Raw genomic sequence first — 17,731 nt, 5'->3', positions numbered from 1 at the left:
GATTATGCTAAGCGAAGCTAGCCAAGCCGTAAAGAACAAATGCCAAATGTCTTTTTTGATATAAAGAGAGCAACTAAGAACAGAACAGGAAGGAAGAGCATGAGGAAAAGACTAACAGTAAACAAAGACGAATGTGGGAAGAGAAAGGGAGAGAGAAGGGAAAGCATATGGAAATTGTAGGAGACCTTCAATGATACACAAAATTATAAGAGGTTATGAGGGCCAAGGGGGAGGGGGGGAAAAAAGGGGAGAGAATTGAACAATAGCAGAGGAGGTAGAGAGGGAAGATGGGAGGGGAGGGGAGGGGAGGGGGGATAGTAGGGGATAGGGAAGGTAGCAGAATACAACAGTCACTAATATGGCATTATGCAATAATGTGAGTATGTAACAGATGTGATTCTGCAATCTGTGTTTGGGGTAAAAATGGGAGTTCAAAACCCAATTGAGTCTAATGTATGAAAGATGATACCATCATGAGCTCTGTAATGTTTTGAATAATCAATTAAAAAAATTATCATAAACAAAAAATAAATCCCAGATTCAAAATATAGGCAAAGTTTTGAAAAAACAGTGGCAACTTTGTTTTAAGTTTTTGATTTAAGGTATATTTTAGAAAAACCAGTAAAGTCTGCATCTTCTGCTGTGAAAAAAAAAAAAAAGAAAAATTAATGATGGAACAGATGAGTAACCACAGAGAATCTTTCTTGTCACTGATGTGTGACAAGAACTTCCCTGTTAAACAAAATCTTGTTATCTACTTGGTTAAATAAGAATTTGTTTAGGTGCCAGAGCTTCTTTTATGAAAAGATACTCAGCCAGGAAACAAATAGGAAGCTTTATTCAATGTATGCTATAAAATCAGAGAAAGAAGCTAGGCTCTTAAAAGTTAAAATACCCATTAGCAATGGATATAGCAAAACATGTATAACAGCATAATCTGCTGCAATGCTGGAGTAATATTTCTTAAATTTGGCCATGTGCCACACTTCCTACTGAGCTTTGTGACAGGCAGAAGCCAGAGTCCCAGGAATTAAAACCAGGCAGAAGGGCTGGGATTGTGGCTCAGCAGTAGAGTGCTCACCCATCATGTGCGAGGCCCTGGGTTCAATCCTCAGCACCACATAAAAATAAAGATATTGTGTCCAACTGCAACTAAAAAATAAATATTAAAAAAAAAAAAAAACAGGCAGAAGGAATCAAAACCTGCACAAGTGGACCCAGGCATGAATAGTCAGAAAGCAACAGGTGATCCTCAGGGCAGCAGCCCTGGGAACCTTGTGTTACAGGAAAAGGTCAGCATTATCTCAGAGGCTTAAGAACTTGTGGTACAACCAAAACTATTAGGCAGTAAACAGTAGCTATCTGGGACACTCAACTACAAGCATTCAAAATAAAGTTTTCCAGAGAGTGGATTATATAACTCTTAAAGGACAAAAATTTTAAAAAGAAACATCTTTCTAAATTGTATTAAGTACTATCTTAACTTTATTATGAACCTTTTCTTGATGACTTAGATTGTTACGGTAAGTATGAATCATCATACTCTGTAAACTTTAATCATATTATTCTATCATGTGGGGCTAAGATGAATTGCTTTACCCTACACTGACCTGCTTTGACTTTTTAAGTCCTCTGGGCTGCTGTTTAAGCTTTTCTGTTTTCTCCCATGAAGGTGGAAAGCCAGCCAGCACTTGCTAGTGTTGCAACCCCCCACAGCAGCCTATACTAGTTCCTTTTCTGATGTCAGTTTCTCCAGCTTTCTCACTAACACAAGCATAATTTTGTTTAAAGCAGCAGGAGTAAGACAAAACACTCATTTCCCCAGATTCCTGTGCAGCTAAGAATGGTCATATGACACAGAGGGTGTCTGGGAGAGCTTATATGTTTTAGTTATAGGCCCCTTTGGACTTCCTGCCTGCCTGGGATGGGAATGTGAGCCTGCAGGAAGTGTCAAAAGCATCGTGAACATGTAGACATCAGCATGAGTATGAGGACCTACACAGAGCTAAGGAAAACTGGGGGTGGAAAGTGTTTTTGAGCCATGCATCGGACGTGGTCTGCCTACCTGAGCATTTGAGTATATATGAATATATAAACCCTTATCTATTTAAGGCATTTAGTTGGAATTTGATGTGCAGCCAAAACATATTTATAATTAATAAATTAACCTCACAATTTGCTCACTTTTATCTTCAAAGACTTAAACACCAAATAGCCAACTATATTAAAATGGAAGAGTAAAGAATTTCTGTGTGCTCCAAATTATAAACAACCTCAAGAATGGGATCCTAATTAGAATAAGTTATACTCCATGTATGTATAATATGTCAAAATATTCTCTACTATCATATATATGTAAAAAAGAACAAGTTAAAAAAAAGAATCTGTGTGAAACAGATGCGGAATTCTCATGAATAAATTAATGCATGGACTCTATGAAATCTTCTTACCCATTTCATGATTCATAGTAGGTGAATTCTTAATGTACAAAGGAGCCCCTGGAACTCACTTCTAGCCTCAATCTTGATTTTCTGCACTGAGAATGATATAACAGCCTAGAGAATGAAGCCAAATTGCCAGGAGAGAACATGTAAGGAATGGGACTGGTTTTAGGATCAGTTTCTTGACTGAGATATAACAGCTGACACTTAAGAAGGATTTGATTGAAATATATGAGGCATGAATGGGATAGATAAACTGAACAGAAATCTACTCAAAATAAGGAAGACAGAGAATGTCTTAAGACATACAACTTAAATATATGGCAAAAGGACAACCAGTAATTTTAAAAAACAGACAAAAAAGTTAACAAAATCCACTTCCTATATGTGGGAAATATTCACAGGTTTTTTTCTGTTTGTTTTGTTTTTTTTAAGTATGGAAAGTTCCTAATCAGAGTCACTAAGGTGGAAAATAAGAAGCTGGGATATACATTGAGATTAAGAACTACAATGAAACTTCTCATGGCTAATTCAGCTACACACCCACAGTCTAGATACCATCACCCCTTATCATCTACACATGATGCAAGACCTCATACCAGTAATTCTTAATAGCTACAAGTGTACATGTGTTCATCTGTGTTAAACAGTAGATATGTATCCACCTGCACAGGTTTCACAAATGTATTTAAAACCTAAGTGTCTATTATAACCATTTACCTTCCTACATAAGGAAACACTGATAATTAAACTGAGTGCTATAAAAATGTAAGAAGACCACAAGAGGAGAAATGAACAAACAGGAACATGTTTAGCAGGCAAACCTATCCCCACTTTTGTTCCTAAAAACTTTATGAAAATAAAAATACTAAAAAAAAAATTCATCTTTAACAATACAATGCATAGAAACTAGGTCTTACTGATTGTAAACTTGGTTAAGAGGAGCCTTACAATTTCAACAGGAGCAATGCTTCGCACCAGCTGCTGGAGGAGTGTAGCTTCACAGTATGGGAATTTTCTGATGCTTTCTCTAATGATTTTTTCCTGATACACTGGAAAGCCATCAGAAGCTCGGCCTTTTAACAAGCTGAAAGATATTTTTTAAGGACATATTGAAGTTCAATCACTAAGCATTTCCTTATAGCTGAACCCAATAGCTTTTAGTAGTTTCTTCTTTGTTGTGTAAGATTTTCATCATCTCTGTAAATCACGAAGATGACTCAATTCAACCTGCAATTCAGGCCTTTACAGGTTTCCAGGTTCTGAGATGCACAGGCAAAGGTGACCCACCAGAAAAAGCTAAACACTGTTATCAGATAAGCTGGTTACTTATTACCATGTCAGTTATTTCTCATTGAGTCACACTCTTCTGACTTGGTTCCCTTTTCTCAGTAAGGTTGCAAGAAAAGTTTATCTCTGGTGGTCAGAGAACAAGAACAACACTCAGCTCTCTCAGATACAACAGAAATACCCTAAATGCCATTTTGAGTCCTCAGTACAACCTCCAGCACCAACACCATTAAACCTCACACTTGCACTTAGGCATTTTTTAGCTGCCTGATCTTATACATACTATTCAACCTCAGATTCCTCATGTGTAAACCAAGGATAACAAAAAAATCACTGCAAAGCCTACAAAACTAATCTTAGTATAACATTGTCCCCTTATTTCTTGCAGACTAAATGTGATCCCAACAATAGAAAATGCTGCTAAAATACTTAATTTTGACATTTATAACTAGTTTTTATATATTAAAATATTATCCTACTTGTCTGTATTTTATACTAGACATGGAAAAAACAGTACCTTTTGATCAGTGTGTCCAATTTATTCTCTCCATCTTTTAAGAAGTTAATGCATTTCTGAAAGATACAGCTGATATAATGCATTTTCATCGCTAATACTTCATTCATGTCTCTTTGTTTCATACATTTCTCACAGATCAAATCCATCACTTTATAGCACTTATTAAGGGCTGCTTCTTCTGCCAGCAGAGGATTCTCATTTACAAGCATCACGATCTAAAAGAAATTTCAGAGAACTTAAAAATTTCATGAGATATTTTCAATTTACAAATTGGGTAGTTAGTTGACTGCAAGAGATTACCAAATAAAGTCTTTCTTAGGATCATATAGTCAGTGTACTAGTCCAAATTAGAATGCAAATTGCCACCAAAGTAATAAAACTAATACACAAGAACCCTAACACCATGGTATCTCTTAATATCAAAGTAAAATATGATCTGCCATCTCTCTGAACCAAGGTATTAATTAGTACATCATTTCAGGTACATGGTTTTACTGCCTCTAGAGTAATCATGGCACATTGTACAATCTTTACGTATAAAATCAAATCACTGAGCAATTACTCTTCTTAGTTAACATTACTGAACTCTATAATTTCATGATTATAAGTATAATTGTCATTAATTCTTATTAATTATAAGAAAATGAGATTTTTAAAATAAAAAGTCTAAAAATGAAATTGTTTTTCTTTCCAATTAACTATGTTTCTCTGAGGAAATTTTCCTAAAGATGCTTCAAATTATCTACACTAATGAGAATAGGTCAAGGAAGAAACTATAAGTAATTTTAAAAGTGGAAAGTGAAGTCGGGCATGATGGCACATGCCTGTAACCCCAGCAACTTGGGAGGCTGAGGCAGGAGAATTGCGAGTTCAAAGCCAGCCTCAGCAATGGGGCAAGGTGCTAAGCAACTCAGTGAAATTCTGTGTCTAAACAAAAAAAAAAAAAAAAAAATGGGGCTGGGGATGTGGCTCAGTGGTCGAGTGCCTCAGAGTTTTCAATCCCTGCTACCAAAAAAAAAAAAGTGGAAAGTCAAAAATTATCAAATTTTACACATTATAAGTCCCACATTTCTACATTTACCTTTTTATTTTCTTTTAACTACCCCATTTCTTATGAATGGACAGATTAAGCTTGAATTTAGTGTAATGAGGAGTATGTTTCTTACTGGCTTTGTTACAGGGTAGATTACTTGAATTTGGGTCTGTATGAGACCCTGCATAGGGACCTATGGTGAACATGTATATAACATAGCCACAAGGGTATGCAGTGAGTACTTACTAATTTACATGTTCCAGCTAAATACTTATCCTAGGGATTGTAAATGTCAGGGAACAAGAGTTAGCAGATTTAGTAAGTTACATTTCTCTCTTCAGGAATGAAAAAAGATCAGTTGTTAATTTAAATAAAACCTACACCTAGCCTCCTAACACAGATTAAATGGACATGAGAAACTAAAACAGGATTTTCACTTATTCTTGATACTACTAGTTTTATATATAACCTAGAATTTTTCTTAAATCCAACACTTAATAACAATAAGTTATTAGACTTAAGTATGTATAATCAGAATACTTAGTGGTCAATTTATTGATTATTCCCCCCACCAAATATATATCAAAATTAATTTGTGAAGAAGACTCATTAATTAGCTTATTTACATCTCTGCTTACTGCAATCATTTAAAATTGTTTGCTCAATATTTTTATATATAGCATTTATAATCAAAGTACAAGCTCTTAACTTACAAGTGGGAATTCTTTTTTAAAAAAATCTCAAAAAGAACCCAGATTAATGAGGTTTTTTTTTGTCTCGAGACACTTATTTTATAGAGCAAATATTTATAAAGAAATACGATAGCCCACATTTCTTTTTTATTTACCTTTCATTTTCTTTTGAGTCCCACATTTCTTATGTATACACAGATTAAGATTAAATTTAGTGTAATGAACCATTACCATGCATTTACTGAAACATTTACATAGCTGTACACAAAGGAATATTTGTGCTAGTTTCCTTCCTTTTCATCTCTGCAGCATTTTTTTAAAAATATTTATTCTTAAGCTTTTTTAGGTGGACACAGTATCTTTATTTTACATTTATGTGGTGCTGAGGATCGAACCCAGTGCCTCATGCATGCTGGGTGAGCGCTGTACCACTGAGCCATAACTCCAGCCCCTCTGCAGCATTTTGAAGTATTTTGAAATGAATCCTTATTATTAATTACCAAGAGAAAAAAAAATATGCCTTTCAGCATTAAAAACTATTTGAATCTTAAAACTCAAAAGGGTGCTACCTGAAACTATGTTCATGAATTTTGAATTCATTTTTTTTACACCCCCCCCCCTTTTATTTCCAGTGCTAGAGATCAATCCTAGGGCCTCATGCAGACTAGACACATACTCTACAACTACAGATACAGCCCCAAATTTCATTTTTAAAATTGCTAAATCAACAATTTGGGGATTGAATATCATCTTACTAAACAAAAACAGGATTGCTCTATATATACCTCTCTCCTTTCCACGTAGAGACTTTGCTCAGCTCTGTTTTTCTGTGATTTATTTTTCTCTAGATAACTTTGATTTTCTGGGTATTGGCATAATTCCCCAAGTCCCTTTTGAAAACAAACACATCCTTATTACCATAGCAGCCACTTAACCTAGACACAAATTCAGCTATGTTACGTGCAAGGGAATGGAAAGGTAAGTTGCATACTGAAGAAATTTCTGTGCTTATTTTAAAAGCTATTTGACTAGACAGTAGTTGCCTGTTACTTTTTTATAATACTCACTAGGAAGAACCAGGCTAGCTTGAAAAGAAATAAAATAATGAAAGTGGGCCACAATGAAAGCAACTGGCCAGTTTTATCTCCAAAGTATGGATAAAAGAAAGATTTTCAAGTGAATAGATTGTTTATACCTACAAAAAGCAAAGTCAGGTCTGAAGGACGTTACTCTGGTTATATAACAGTCTCCTTTCATAAGACTATGTGATAGAAAAATATTATGTGGAATAATTCAGATTATATACTTTTGCAATTTATTACCTGTATAAATATGCCCTTAATCTAATTTACTCAAAATATATGCCTTTAAAGATATCTGAAAGTAGAATAATTCTTAGGATTTTTCTAAACCCGAGAGACCAGGTTCCATGTAAACATCAAAAATTATTCCAGAACCTTCTTGCAGTCTAATGGCATAGAAATGTAGATATAAAAGTCAGTAAATCCAGAGCTGGGGATATAACACAGTAGTAGACTGCTTATCTAGCACATGAGAGACTATGGCTTCCATCCCTGGTACTGATAAAAAAAAACAAAAGAGTTGGTGAGTCAGAAAAATACAGGAAACTTCTTCAAATCCACCTAAACTAGAATTCCCCGTAATACTCATGCCAAAGAGGAACAAAGGTATTATAAAACCACACACATTCACTACAGTAAGAAATATGGTATCCATATGAAAAACCTGTCTTCCCAGCACAGCCTGCAACACACCGGAGTGTCAAAGACAAAGAGGTGTTGCTATTCCCAGGAGTTCTCTCTTCTAAATGTGTGCTGGGAGGGAAGGAGCCACTAACACAAAAGAGGCAATTTTTTTTTTTTTTTAAAAAAAGGGTAAATTCTAAGTACCATTTTCTTCATAATTTTTTATGCAGCTTTTGTTGTTGTTTCTAAAATGACGAACCCAAAGAAAATAGCAGTGAAAATAGTGAGGAATGATTCTTAGAGCATCCTAGTTATGTGATTCGAACTTAAGTGTTGGTCTAAAAGTTGAATAATCTGCTTGATTTGACTGACTGCTGAAAAAACTATATTACTTAAAATCATCAAAGAATAATTGGCATTAAAAATATGTTCATGCTTCCTAGAAAGACAATTAATAGTAGATGCCAACAGAACACTACTCGGAGCCTTTCTAACAGTCCTGCAAATCAGGCTCTGGGCACTCAAAGTGTTGGCTGCAAAAGGCTCAGAGTGGCCTCCTTCTTCTCCTCATTCAATGGGAGCCATCTCGCTTGTCTCTACCTGGGAGGTTGTCTCTTCTCTCCAGAAATGAATACAAAAGCCTGACTCACTGGCCACTCTGGAGCCACACCTGCTGCAGAACACAATGGTGTGAAGCCGGCTTCATGTGGGCCCCACTCTTTGCTTGACCTCTCCTCCAGCTCCAACCTGTTGCTCCTACTATCTCTTAGGTTTCAACCAAATGCACTCATTCAAGAAATCTAATGAACAAAGGGGCCCACTCCAAACTCCACATCTACAAAACTCAAATCCAGACCATTATGATCCCATATAATAAGAGCAGTTCAAACTCTGAAGCAATATTGAAATGAAAAGCAAACACAACCTACCTTGACAGGATGAAGATTTGTTGTGGTGATAATTTTGTGCAATGGGCCTGCCAACTTTGGAGGCAGTTTTGGCTCTTTATCCAGTCCCTGGGGTTTAGTGTAATAATCCAGTCTCTCTCGTGGAAAGAAATTGTTGATTATAGTCACACAATCATGTTGACCTTTTAATAGAAAAATTGCATTTTTATCATTAAAAACAAGACATCATCTGGATTTTTTTTAAACTATGTTGCTGCTTCCTTATTAAGTAACCATGCATCAGAAGAGGAGAGTATAGGAGGAAAAGGAGAGGTACATTATTTTAGAGAACATTTATAAGCACTCTAAAGTAAAGAAACAATCTTTTAAATGCACAGATCCACAACATATCTGAAGATTATGTGGATTACAAAAAAGCAGTGTTCAAGGTATAAATGGCCCTGAAGTCTTTTGTAAAAATGGGTTGTAATCTAAATGTCTCTTCTTCTACCACTACACAAATGATAATCATGCTTCCCTAGTTATAATCAGTTTTATTTATACTTAATTCAAATATATGCTATATAAAGTATATTGTTATAATAGTAATAATTAATATTATTAAACTACCCCCTCCCCCAATTTGAGAAAAGCATGGCCTCTTTGTGAAATGAATCACAGAAAAAAAAGTTTATTATTTTTTAAAATTTTTGCTCCCAAAAGTTTGGTTTCTCATAAATCTCTAAGCCACTCCTCTGAGCCATCTCTAGCTTTAGAAATGGTTCTACAGAAGCAAAACCTTTCTAGGGAGGTTGATGGACTCAGTGTGCTCCTGCCACCTCCCCATCCCGGGATCCCTCTCCACTACCTCTCTGGAGCTGGGAAGCGGCCACTCTGGGGAAGCAGGCAAAACCTACAGGGCACACTCCAGGGTGAAGGCTCTTCGGGGATCTCTGAAGGAGAAACCTCTTCTGCATCTCTGCCTGGCGAGGGCAGAGGGACCAGTGGTGGCAAGTCCTGGGGAGAGTGCCCTGTCACTGCGGCTCCCGGAGGGTGATCTGCCCTGGGCGGCCAGCGAGGCCCCTGCCGGCGTGTGCATGGTCCTGGGAGCATCTGCTTGATCCTTTCGACAACAGGTGACCTGCAGGGGGATTGTACTGTGGGCCAACTGGACCCTGGCACTTGAGGCTGGCAGAGGGTTCTGCTTGTCTCTGAGCATTCTTGGGAGAACGTGGGAGTGGAGCAGCCTCTTGGTGCCCTCGGCTGGTAGGGTGACCTTGGGCCCAAACGCATAGAGATTGTGGCACCTCCTCCTCTGCTGCCCAACCCTCACAGCTTCACGGGACTGCCTAACAGACACAGAGCAGAGTACCCAGGGAGACCCAGCAACTCCAAGATTACACAGTACTAGGACAGATGGCTTCTTGGAATGGCAGTGGACTAGTAACATTAACCATGACAACTAGGGCCACAATCAGAGCTGGAAAATAATGGCCCTTCAGCAGATTCTATTACAGTATATAGAGACTTTCAAGAACCACAGAAAGATACCAATTTTAAAGATTATTACACAAACTGAAAGAGGTAATCCTATTGACTATTGAGAACTAAATCATTAATGCAGATCAAGGGGACAAAGCATCTCAAGACAGAGAACAACTCAAAGATAAAAATTATTATGGAAGAGAGAAGCGAACTAAGAGATCCAAGAAATCTAATAGTAAAAAATCCCAGAGAGGAAAAAAAGAAATGGAGAAAGTATTAAGCAAATGACAAAAAGAATATGTCACCGATTTAGAAAGAGAAATTAGTAGTGATCACAACATCATTTTTTGGTATTCCATGCTACCATTAAATACCAAATCACCAGTTAGTTAACTAGTTTCTGTCTTTCTTTTTTCCTTTCCTTTGTGTGGGGAAGGGGCATTTTCTTTTCTCTTTCTCTCTCATTCTCCTTTCCCTTCCTCCCTTCTTTCCTTTTTCTTTCTCTTCCTTTCCTTATGTCAGAAAGCTCCACTGCCTACACCTTGAGAAGTCAAACAACAGCAGTCTATATTAAAAATCTGTAATGAGCCAAGGTGATGTCTAGGGAATGATCAAGTCTACCTCCAGAATCTTCAAGAAGAGAGAAAAATGATGTTCAATGAATTTTATCTCCTAAGGGAGGTGTGTTGTGGACAAGACAACATCAAAAGCAGTACAGGTATCCATGTGAATTTACAACTTGTACTTGAAGAAACTAGAGAAGATGAGACAGACTGCACAAGCTTCCTTGAAATACAATCTACACTCAGATTGAATAAAACATATATGTTCCTATTTTTTAAAAAGTTGTTCCAAAATATCTCATTGAAATTATCAAATCAGATACTTTTACATCTGGTATTAATATAAAGGGGTCAGAGGAAAATATGGAATTAGTTTTAAAACTGTACCTCCTCATCATGGAATTAGTTTAAAACTGTACCTCCTCATCATGGAATTAGTTTAAAACTGTACCTCCCCCAACTAGTACAGTCAGAAAAAGCTGTTAGCTGTTGGACGTACATAAAAATATCTACTACATAACAATCACACTGTTATACGACTAGGGTTTTTGTTTGGTACTGGGGATTGAATCAGGGGCACTCGACCACTGATTCACATCCTCAGCCCTATTTTGTGTTTTATTTAGAGACAGGATCTCACTGAGTTGCTTAGCGCCTGGCTTTTGCTGAGGCTGGCTTTGAACTCACTATCCTCCTGCTTTAGCCTCCTGAGCCTCTGGAATAACAGGCGTGCACCACCACACCCGGCTAAGATTAGGGGTTTAATATTATACCTTTATGAAAAGTAAAAAATAATATTACTTACTTTTTATCAAAGTCAATCTTTTTAATTTTAGGTAATGCTTAATGTGACATTTCGTTTTAACTAATCTAATGATTTACATTACAGTGATATATGTTTAAAGTTTATCTTTATAAATGTAATTTTTATTTGATAATGTGTTTTAATTTTTATAATTAGAATTATAAAATATTTAGTTTTGTTGGGTTTCAATTTACAAATTCTGAATACACAAATAAAAAGAATTATCAATATAGAGAATAAATGTTACAAGGGGGAAAAGTCAGCACATCATTTTGCTCTAGTATTACAATGACTAGACTTGAGCCTTGTAGCCTACAAAAACTCACTGACATATTCTGGTAAAATTGCTTAGTTTCAAGGATGAACTAAACATCAAACATTCTTTCAGAAAGAGATGAAAAGTTTACAAAAGAAAATAAACTGAGTTCTTATTTGCAAAACTGGAAGTGATAAAATCAATAACAATATCATACTAAAAACATTCTCACTAAAACCAGGAAAAAGACATGCCAATTATCACTATTAGTACTTCTCTTTAGTTTGAAATTTGACAATAATTCAAATAGAAAATAAAATAGAATTGAATAGCTAAAAAAATCCAAGAGACTAATAGAAATGACAAGAAAAAAAAAAAGGAATCAATAGCTTTTCTCTTTTTACACATAACAGGCTAGGAGAAGTGGAAGAATGTTGAGGTGTAGTAAGAATTCTCCTTGCAATGGGGCAATAACTCCAAATTACTAAAGATATGAACTTTTTAAAAACGACTATTATTAAGGAATCTATTAAATATTGTTGAGAGACCAAACAAGTCCTGCCCCAAAACCATATAAAGTCATACTATGTGAATTGGATAGTAAGTTCTTACATCATACAGATGTTTATTCTCTGCATATACATAATGAAAATTACATAAAAGGGAATTTAACTTAAAACAAGATGGTATTTCAGTGCAGTGGGAAAAAGTTGGGTGGTTAATACATAGTATTATCACAGCTATATACCTAGGAGAAAAGAAATTGTTAAAATAAATAAATAAACTCTAGAAGTACCAAAGCAAAACTCCTTAGGAAAAACAAAAATCCAAACAACATTTAGGTGAGTACTTGTGTAATCCCCCGATCAAAGAAAATTTCTAACAAGAGAAGAAACATGGAATTTATAAAAATAAATAAGACTATTAAAAATAAACTCCCTGTGGCAAAGGTTCTCATAAGAATCAAAGGGGAAAAAAATACTGGCATAAAATAATTTAAAGACATTTGGTCTTAGACAAGCGAAGCAGTTAACAACTGTAAAATACATGAAGCTCCTTGGTGGAAGAAAAGACAACACAAAAGAAAAACAATTAAAGAATATGAACAAACCACCCACAGAAGGGAAAATACAAATGATCAGCAACAGCAGTTTAATTTCACTAAACGAAACCTTTCCCTTTATAAAGGGAAGGCAAATTCATGATATACCATCTTTTCAACTATCAGACTGGCAAAACTGAAAGAGTGATAACGTCCAGTTGAGGACACTAATGTGAAAGGATACTAATCCTTTTGGAAAACAATCTAGACTTACATTAAAATTAAAACTATATATATCCTTTGCCTCAGGAATTTTACTTCTGAGAAAATGTATCTTATAGATACATAAAAATAAAAAATTATAACAAGGATGATTATTACATAGTTTCTAGGGAAGTGGTTAAAAAAACTAAAATCCGTCAGCAAGGAAGAGCTAAATGAACTGGGAAACATTTATTGGTTTATACCTACTGAGTTGGGAGGAATTCCCATGGTACACTGATAAGTGAAGAAGACAAGTTGCAAGGAATGTTTACTGTATAGTTGATCACATTTTTAAAAAAATGTTGTACATGTGTATGCACATGTATATATACTGATCCACTTGAAGCAAACAAAAAGGGAAAAATAACTTATTTGTTTTGGACCTGGGCACTGAACCCAGGGACGCTTAACCACTGAGCCACATTCTTAGCACGTTTTATATTTTATTTAGATACAGGGTCTTGCTAAGTTGCTTAGGGCCTCACTAAGTTGCTAAAGCTGGCTTTGAACTTGTGATCCTCCTGCCTCAGCCTCCTGAACTGCTGGGATTATAGGCATGCACCATCACACTGGGAAGAATGACTGTTTTTCAAAGTCTTTTTATATGGAAAATTTATTCCAACTGAAAAAATGTTCAGTCTGTGAAACTAGTCTAAATAGATTAAAATGCATTTAAAATGCTATTCTTATTTTAGAATGTGACCGTGGACAATTTATGCTTTAGATTTTTGTAAACTTTGTAGCATAAAGAAAAAAGAGCACATGTTAATGACTGAAAGAAAAAGCTCCTCCACTTCCAGGTCTGTAAACTTGGGAAGGTTAACCTCTACCTGAGCTCTGTTTTGTTTCATCATGGACATAATGATCACTCATAGAGCTAAATAAAAGTTGGGACACATTCTAATTCCTCTGGTTCACTGCATATAAATCAGAAAACTGAGGCTCATTGGAAGTGACAGGATTTGACCAGGATGCTAATAACAGCAGAAATGAACTAAAATATGTTTCCATATCAGTAGTTTAGCAGTTTTTCCCACTGCACTGACCCGCTCAAAACTAACTTAGAGATGAGCTGGAAGCAACCATGGGTCTCCAACAGGGAGACAAAATATTTCTCTGAAGCTTGCACAGCAAGGCCATACATTTCTCAAATCCTTATGAAATTAAAATAAAATAAAATAGGGATACTTTTTTTTATAAAGCTGTCACAAGGCAACCAAATGAGTAACTGATTTAATCACTGAAAGTCTATATATTTTAAGAAAATGTAATAATAAAATTTAACTAGATACTCAGTTACAGTTGTATACATCTGATTAATTCCCCCTGAAGCTCAACTCAAACATAATTTCTCTCAAAACCCCCTTGGAATAAAAAAGAATATCTCCTCTTTCTACATATTTCTATGGAATTAAATTCTCCCTTGATATAGCGTTTTGCACTGCCATTGCTATTTGCCTTTAAATGCCATGAAAACATGACCAACCTCTATCTTGTTCACCACTATAACTGAACCATCTGAGAGTGATACCGTGTATACAGGTTATAAACATTAAGAATTTTTTTTAAACGAATCATTGGACAAGGCCACTAAATAAATCAGATATTTCTATCTTTCCTTTTTTTTTTAATCAGTGGACTCTCTTAACTACCAGATCAATCAACGAGGCCAAAATACCAATGATCAAACATTCATTCTCCTAAACCAAAACATTATGTCAGGTAACAGGACTAACATGCCAAGAATCACTGGACACACAAAAATAAACATTTGTAATTGATAAAGATGATAATGAAGCAGCTAAATATTATTATAAAACATTCCTTCCTAAAAAAGAATTGCATCACTATTGTAATTATTAATAGAAACTGATACTATTTGTTTAGTGCTACATGTAAGGTCCTTTCAGTCTATCATCTCTTATAATCCTTAAAATGACCCTGTAACTATTTTACAATGCGGAAACTGAAAGAATTATTAAATGCCTTGTTATTAAATGGCACAGCCAGAATTTCACTTTACAATTGCTGACTTCACAGTTTACAGTCTTAAATATTAAGTCAAACTACTTCCATTAGAGAAATAAAACAAAGGACTTGGCTACAATTAAAATGGCCCTACTAATCTTTGTATGTCACAAAATGGAAATTCGATATATGCCTTCATTTTCCCCAAATATCACTAGTTATTTTAATATGCTAAAAGAGAGTGGATTGTGAACATTTTGTCTCTTTTTTTTTTTTTTTTAAATCCAATACTTGGGATTGAACCCAGGGGCATTCAATCACTGAGTTACATCCCCAGCCCTATTTTATATTGTATTTAGAGACAGGGTCTCTCTGAGTTGCTTCCCGCCCAGCTGTTGCTGAGGCTGGCTTTGAACTCGAGATCCTCTTGTCTCCAGTCTCCCGAGCTGCTGGGATTACAGGCTACATTTTCTTTAAAAAAATAACAACAAAATTTTCATTCTGAAAAGCAAAGTGGTATTTTTTCCCAGAAGGGAAACTTTGAGAATAATCTAATGGAAAACTATAGCAAAACTCACCCACAAAAGCTGCCATCTGAGCTGCTGTTCTCCCTACAGAGTTGACAACATCTGTCTCTGCACCAGCCTCCAACATTACCCATGTGATGTCTTTGTTACCTAGTGTTAAAGGGAATACATTTGTGAATATAAGGAATATACAATGCAAACACCTTCAAAATTCTCTTGTATCTCTTCTTCCTCCCACATTTACTTTTAGCTTTCCATCATGGGAACATTGTCATGTTTTTCAAAATATGAATCATAATTATAAAAAAAAATAAAATTCTACAGGATCTATTTAAAAATTAACCAAATTTTCTGGAAAAAAAAATCAGGCAATAAAAAAAAGGAATGGCATGGGATTGACTATCACATTTAAAAATAATTGAAATATATTTCCCTAATGATAATCCTCAATATAAAATCAAAACAACCATACAAAAGTATCAAAAACAACAACAGGGGGCTGGGGTTGTGGCTCGGTGGTAAAGCACTTGCCTAGCATGTGTGAGGCACTGGGTTCGATTCTCAGCACCACATAAAAATAAATAAAATAAAGGTCCATTGACAATTTTAAAACAACAAAACAAACAAACAACAACAACAACCACAAAAACCAGAAGAGAAAGAATAAATAGGAATCCTCCTTTAATACCCACTAACTCTTTCTAACCCTCACAACTAAAGGCTCTGGAATAACTATCAACAACTTAGGATCTATCTTTCTAGATGTTTTTCTGTCTAAACATTCATAGTTGTTTTCACTAATGGAATCATTATAGATGCTTTGCCAATAAAAATTACAGTTAATGAATATTATTTTCCGTCCATTCTTCCAAATTTGAACCACCATTTCCTGAGGAACAGTTCCTGGAAAATATGGATGGATTGAAGGTTAGGCATATTTTAAATGCATTTTGCCAGGTTTGGCTTCTAGGAAGGTTGGACTACAATGTTACTCACCAACACAATGCAAAAAGTTCCTGGGAATTATCCTTAACCTTTGTCAATATAATAAGCATAAAATTAGGATTCATTTGATTATTGTTGAAAATGTTTTGTTTGTTGATAAAATATTTCTTTTGTTCTTTGGTAACATAGTACTTGTTTTTTTCTAGTGGATATATAAGAATTGTTTATATACAAATATAGCAATATAACCATTTAAAATATAAATATTTTCCATTTCTATTTTATTTATTTATTTCTTAATGTGGTGCTGAGAATCAAACTCAGTTCTCACACATGGTAGGCAAGAGCTCTAACACCAAGCCACAACCCCAGCCCTTTCATTTGTATTTTAACTCTTTTAATGGTATATATCATGGTATATATGTCAATGTTTAAATTTAATAAATTAGACAATATTGTCCTTTTGGGGCTTATAAATGCATTTGTGTTCCAAGATTATAAAAACACAGATTACTGTTTTTAAAATGAGATTATTATATCTGTATTTTCTTAAAACAACTGTAATAATCACAGATAACCTCACTTAATTTTACATCACATTTCTCAACTGACTTTATTCAGCAAAGAATAAATATCATAAATAAGTTTCTAAATAGGTGATCATGTTAAAATTGCAGTGAGACAAATTGCCCTATCATAGCAGCTACCGGATCAAGAGAACCAAGAAGTGTTTGCTTCAAAATATCAAGAAACAGAACATCAAAGTAACTAACGTAACAAACCCAGCTTCTCAATTACACCAAATTATATTGTCAACATAATGAACCAATTGATTTGAGTCTCTAAAGAAACAGATTGCCAAATTAGGTATATAATTAAGTTCATACTTTATAACTTTTCAAAACCAATTCCTACCACTCCATCCCATCAAAATTGATCTTAAAATTACTAAAATAAAAATGCATTTGAATTTCAAATACCTATGCATTTAAAACAAACTTGTAAAGGTATCTAATATTAATAGAGCAAGGGCTCAGACTTCACCAGAAAGTGCAGCAAACATGAGGGCCGTGTATCCATGTTCATGTTGATGACAATTCACATCAGCTCCGTGTCGCAAAAGTAACTTGCACATGTCGAGTTTTCCTTTATATGCCGCATGCATGAGAGGAGTCATTCCATTCTTCAACCAAAAGGAAAAATGTATTAATTTTTACATATTTACATTTTCCTTACCATGAATATAAAATAAACATGAATTAAAAGCATGTTAAAGCCTGCAAACTATTTTTTATTGTTTCTAGTTCATT

The 17,731-nt window shown here is 35.0% G+C and overlaps 1 protein-coding gene across 1 annotated transcript in view; it reads right to left on the bottom strand.

Annotated features, from left to right (window-relative positions):
* The window catches only part of ANKMY2 (ankyrin repeat and MYND domain containing 2), a 45,464-nt gene that overhangs the window by 16,047 nt on the left and 11,686 nt on the right, over positions 1 to 17,731 (bottom strand). Inside the window, exons 3-7 of the mRNA XM_081284541.1 lie at positions 17,466 to 17,604; positions 15,528 to 15,626; positions 8,609 to 8,769; positions 4,249 to 4,463; positions 3,393 to 3,528 (exon numbers count right to left, since the gene is read on the bottom strand). Of these exons, the coding sequence (XP_081140667.1) occupies positions 3,393 to 3,528; positions 4,249 to 4,463; positions 8,609 to 8,769; positions 15,528 to 15,626; positions 17,466 to 17,604 (750 nt within the window). The remainder of the gene's footprint in view (positions 1 to 3,392; positions 3,529 to 4,248; positions 4,464 to 8,608; positions 8,770 to 15,527; positions 15,627 to 17,465; positions 17,605 to 17,731) is intronic.

Source organism: Spermophilus citellus (assembly GCF_964194105.1).
Source record: "Spermophilus citellus genome assembly, chromosome: 3".
NCBI classification, from domain to species: Eukaryota; Metazoa; Chordata; class Mammalia; order Rodentia; family Sciuridae; genus Spermophilus; species Spermophilus citellus.
Note: the sequence above shows the minus strand (reverse complement) of the source record. Positions and strands in the feature narration are given on the sequence as shown.